This window comes from Doryrhamphus excisus, chromosome 15 (assembly GCF_030265055.1).
Source record: "Doryrhamphus excisus isolate RoL2022-K1 chromosome 15, RoL_Dexc_1.0, whole genome shotgun sequence".
Lineage (NCBI taxonomy): Eukaryota > Metazoa > Chordata > Actinopteri > Syngnathiformes > Syngnathidae > Doryrhamphus > Doryrhamphus excisus.
Window position 1 is genome coordinate 13,976,266 of NC_080480.1, and position 5,400 is coordinate 13,981,665.

At 40.2% G+C, this 5,400-nt stretch overlaps 1 protein-coding gene across 5 annotated transcripts in view; it reads left to right on the plus strand.

Moving 5' to 3' along the window:
- Positions 1–3,451, plus strand: part of LOC131103136 (dedicator of cytokinesis protein 7-like) — a 39,244-nt gene extending 35,793 nt beyond the window's left edge. For all 5 annotated transcript variants that reach the window (XM_058049100.1, XM_058049098.1, XM_058049102.1 and 2 more), the window contains 3 exons: positions 164–270; positions 351–524; positions 2,356–3,451. In XM_058049100.1, coding sequence (XP_057905083.1) covers positions 164–270; positions 351–524; positions 2,356–2,398 — 324 coding nt within the window. In that variant the 3' untranslated portion in view covers positions 2,399–3,451. The remainder of the gene's footprint in view (positions 1–163; positions 271–350; positions 525–2,355) is intronic.
- Positions 3,452–5,400: the final 1,949 nt, after the last annotated feature.

A 5,400-nucleotide genomic window follows, 5' to 3' on the forward strand; every position in this document is an offset into this window, starting at 1 on the left:
CTCGTATCAAACTAATGTGTCGGGGATCCATTGTGTCAAAAATCCTGCATCACCCCGGAATGTAAATCCCCTCACCATGTGGGGCTTAAAGTCCTGGCTTTAAGTTTGACATTCCTTAGCACGTATGTAACCACCAACCTCCCCCCTCTTCCCACCCTCACAGGGCCCCCTGGAGGTGGCGCAGGTCTTTCTCACCGACATTCCCAATGACCCCAAGCTGTTCCGCCATCACAACAAATTGCGTCTGTGCTTTAAAGACTTTGCTAAGAGGTGATGACACTCTTCTTCTTCTTCTTGTGTTATGTGCCTTGTAAAAACACACACACCTCCCTTTTTTTGTTTATATGCAGGTGTGAGGATGCCCTGAGGAAGAACAAATCCCTGATCGGACCCGACCAGAAGGAGTACCACAGAGAACTGGAGAGGAACTACAATAAACTAAAAGAAGCTCTGGGTCCTCTACTCAACCGCAAGATCCCACAGCTCTACAGAACCCTGCCGACTCCAGCTACACAAACACAGCGGTAACTTGAGACATTAAACACACACACACACACACACACACACAGCTTTTCCACCCCCTTCACACTTAAGAAGAGCCTGCATGTGTCACACTCCAGGAAATGAGGTGACGCACCAATATAACAAAAAGTCAAAAGAATCATTTGCAACAGCTTCTATTTGACTTAACCAACATATGTGTTTTGTTTTTTTTATTATTATTATCAGCTTCTAGAATCATCTGTGTTCTTTTTGGCTAAACCTAAGATAAAACTTTATCACTGTACAGCAGGACAAAATGTTCCTAATAGTCATGACTCTTGGCTAATGACGTGATGTGGCAGCTTATCCTCATCACCCTTTGAAAGTTGATAGCTTTTTTTTTTTTCAGCGCCTAACCACAAAATTAGCATTCTCGGCACCTCCGAGTCAAGTTATTTTTTTTTCTTACAGCACCAGTCGTTTGTGTCTTTTACATCCATCTTCTTCAACTGGTGTTTCATTTCATTTTGTCTTTAAATTGGCCTGACGTGCATAAAATGATCACACTAACATTTTGATGGCTGTTTTTTTTGGTCTCAAAAATGCTTATATTGGATATACAAGCAGCTGAAACAATACAATTTGGTAGTAGTTTTATTTATTTATGTGTTCATTCATTCATTTTCTACCGCTTTTCCTCACAAGGGTCACGCTGGAGCCTATCCCAGCTGTCTTCGGGCGAGAGGCGGGGTACACCCTGCACTGGTGGCCAGCCAATCACAGGGCACATATAGACAAACAACCATTCACACTCACATTCATACCTATGGACAATTTGGAGTCGCCAATTAACCTAGCATGTTTTTGGAATGTGGGAGGAAACCGGAATACCCGGAGAAAACCCACGCATGCATGGGGAGAATATGCAAATTCAGAGAATCGAACCCAGGTCTGTGTGGCCAACATGCTAACCACTCACCATCATGCGTCTATACCACAACATAAACATTCATTCATTCATTCTTTTTCTACGCTTATCCTCACGAGGCCGTGGGGGGTGGGTGCTGGAGCCTATCCCAGCTGTCTTCAGGCGAGAGGCGGGGTACACCCTGGACTGGTCGCCAGCCAATCACAGGGCACATATAGACAAACAACCATTCACACTCACATTCATACCTATGGACAATTTGGAGTCGACAATTAACCTAGGATGTTTCTGGAATTTGGAATGAGGGTGGGACTGAACTCGGGTCTCTTAGCTGTGAGGCCTGCACGCTAACCACTCGCCCACCGTGCAGCCACCACCAGTACAAATTATTAATAATAACACATAAATAAGGGCTGCACGGCGGTCTAGTGGTTAGCACGCAGACCTCACAGCTAGAAGACCAGGGTTCAATTCCACCCTCGGCCATGTCTGTGTGGAGTTTGCATGTTCTCCGGTTTCCTCCCACATTCCAAAAACATGCTAGGTTAATTAGCGACTCCAAATTGTCCATAGGTATGAATGAGAGTGTGAATGGTTGTTTGTCTATATGTGCCCTGTGATTGGCTGGCCACCAGTCCAGGGTGTACCCCGCCTCTCGCCCGAAGACAGCTGGGATAGGCTCCAGCACCCCCGCGACCCTTGTGAGGAAAAGCGGTAGAAAATGAATGAATGAATGTGAGTGTGAATGGTTGTTTGTCTATATGTGCCCTGTGATTGGCTGGCGACCAGTCCAGGGTGTAGCCCGCCTCTCGTCTGAAGAAAGCTGGGATAGGCTCCAGCACGCCTGCGATCCTCATGAGGATAAGCAGTAGAAAATGAATGTATTGGTGGGTATTACTATGCAAGCAACCACTCATACTTCCTGGTCTCACTCTCTCACACAGGAACTCCTTCAGTCGCTCCAGCCTTCGCAAAGTGGAGTGTTGAACCCAACCTGACAGCAAGAGACTCCGCCCTTGTCCGGCCCCTTTGAATGCCACTAGATATCACACTGTCCTCCACTTGTGTCTGGCTTGATATTTTACCACACAAACACATAGACACATACGTCAGCCTGTCATGCCATAATCATTCACACCCCCCCATCATCACCACTACCACACACACACACACACACAAACACATGTCACTCCTGGCCCCACCCCCTCTCACCTCCAATCTGACACCTCAGCTGTTTATACTGGAAGGTTATCTGAGCCGCAAACATCATTTTTTAGAGAGGCCCTGACTGTCTGTTCTCACGCCACTCTGCATACACTCCACAGGGACAAAAAGACATCCACAGCAGGACGTACACAGTATGCACATACAGTAAGTACACTGTATAGTGTACTGTCACTATCATCCCAGTGCATCTGCGAAGGACACTGAACTGGTTTTAACTTTGAATCGCAACAAGTGTTTGGACTCCAAAGCATCAAGTTCCATTTTCCATTTTATTAGCTTATTGCAAAAAAAAAAAATCCCACAAAAGTTATTTGCTTTGATTCGCAGCCGTATTGACTTAGAAACGCTGTTGCAAAGCGCCGCTGGTGGCCATCTTATGAAAAAGAATTTTTTTATTGTTTTTGTTATCAATAGACCAAATAACTGACATTCCTTCTCCCTCGCCCTATTATATGAATTTCATATGTCGACTGGAAGGTGAGTCTCAGTCCGGGATTAATGAATGGAACGGTGACATCCACACCAAAATATATCCAAACTGTGACCGTCTGCTTGTATTTACTGTGATGTTACATTTAGTGTCAAGGCCTCTTGACTGCAATGACCTACAATGTGAGCCCCTAAAAGAATGACTGTTATTCTTACTACTGTACCAACTGTATTGCACTATTTGTAAAGCGGCAGCACATTAACACGTCCAAAATATCAGTGCTTCCTGCTATTTTTTTGTACCTGTTAGATCAAGGTTTTTATTTATTTACATCCTCTTTTTTTTTTACTGCCTTCTATTAAATTCATTTTTCTGACCACTTTTATTTCTGTATTTACTTGAATTTTGCGGTTTGTAATAGCGGAATCGGTCATAGACTGAACTGTAGGTTCACTTTCAGCATGATCTTGCAGGATTTGTATCTGCAACCAACATGGTGTGTTTTCTCGGATAAAGTTTTATTAGTTAATGGGATCACTCAAATGCCGAATTGATCCAATTGTCTTATTTTTATGTTGATTCAGCTGCAACATGATCTTGCAGGATTAGTGTCTGCAGTGAATTATAGAACAACACAGTGTGTCTTTTGTTCTTGGAGTAATTGATCCAATTGGTTTGTTGTGATGTGGGTTCAGATGGAGCATTCTCTTGCACGATCCGTGTCTGGAGTCAAATATAGAACAAAATAGTGTTTTTTTAAGGTATTTTTACATTTTTTAAAAGGTAAATCGATCAATCAAAGACTTAAATGATCCCTTTTTTAAAGGTATTTTTACCTTTTTTAAAAGGTAATCGATCAATCAAAGACTTAACTGATCCCTTTTTTAAAGGTATTTTTACCTTTTTTAAAAGGTAATCGATCAAAGACTTAACTGATCCCTTTTTTAAAGGTATTTTTACCTTTTTTAAAAGGTAATCGATCAATCAAGGACTTAACTGATCCCTTTTTTAAAGGTATTTTTACCTTTTTTAAAAGGTAATCGGTCAATCAAAGACTTAACTGATCCCTTTTTTAAAGGTATTTTTACCTTTTTTAAAAGGTAATCGATCAAAGTCTTAACTGATCCCTTTTTTAAAGGTATTTTTACCTTTTTTAAAAGGTAATCGGTCAATCAAAGACTTAACTGATTCCTTTTTTTAAAGGTATTTTTACCTTTTTTAAAAGGTAATCGGTCAATCAAAGACTTAACTGATCCCTTTTTTAAAGGTATTTTTACCTTTTTTAAAAGGTAATCGATCAAAGTCTTAACTGATCCCTTTTTTAAAGGTATTTTTACCTTTTTTAAAAGGTAATCGGTCAATCAAAGACTTAACTGATTCCTTTTTTTAAAGGTATTTTTACCTTTTTTAAAAGGTAATCGATCAAAGTCTTAACTGATCACTTTTTTAAAGGTATTTTTACCTTTTTTAAAAGGTAATCGATCAAAGTCTTAACTGATCCCTTTTTTAAAAGGTAATCGATCAAAGAATTAACTGATCCTTTTTAAAGGTATTTTTACCTTTTTTAAAAGGTAATCGATCAATCAAAGACTTAATTGATCCGTTTTTAAAAGTTTTTTTACCTTTTTTAAAAGGTAATCGATCAATCAAAGACCTAACTGATCCAATTGTCATGTTTTTATGAGGTTTCAAATGCAGTATGATCTTCAGCAACATCGGTGTTTGCAGTCTGATATGGAATCATGGTGTGTCTTCATTATCATCATATTTTTAGGTAAAGAACGACACTAACCAGTTATGTTTTTACATGGATTCTGCTGCTTCATCTTGTAAGATTATTATTATTATTATTAGGTAATGGGAGATCAGTCCAAGGTAATTGAACCAAATGTCTTATGTGTATATGTTGTTTCAGATACAGCATCATCTTGGTGTGTTTTCAACATGATTACAGACTTTAGATAGCACTTTTTGAATTAAAATGATTAAATCTTAGGTATAATTGGTAACCTAAATGTTACTTGGGGGAAGAAAATGCAATTCCAAATGTCACTGCAGCACATTTTGACCAAGGAATCCAGGAAGATCATCTTTAAGAGATTCCCGTCTCATTCCCTTGTGCCTGAATTGCTTATTATGCATTGAATTTTTTTTTGTTAAAACTCTTAAATGAATTAAAATCTTGAATTGCTTCTTACAGGCCCAATGTGTAACAGATGGCGCCTCCCCGAGAGGTCCACTAAGGTGTGAGTGGAGGAGCGCCTCCTGCTGGCCGAGGTGTGTACTGTCGGATGTGAGTGCTGTTGAATCAGTGTTACTGGCCCTTTAAGAG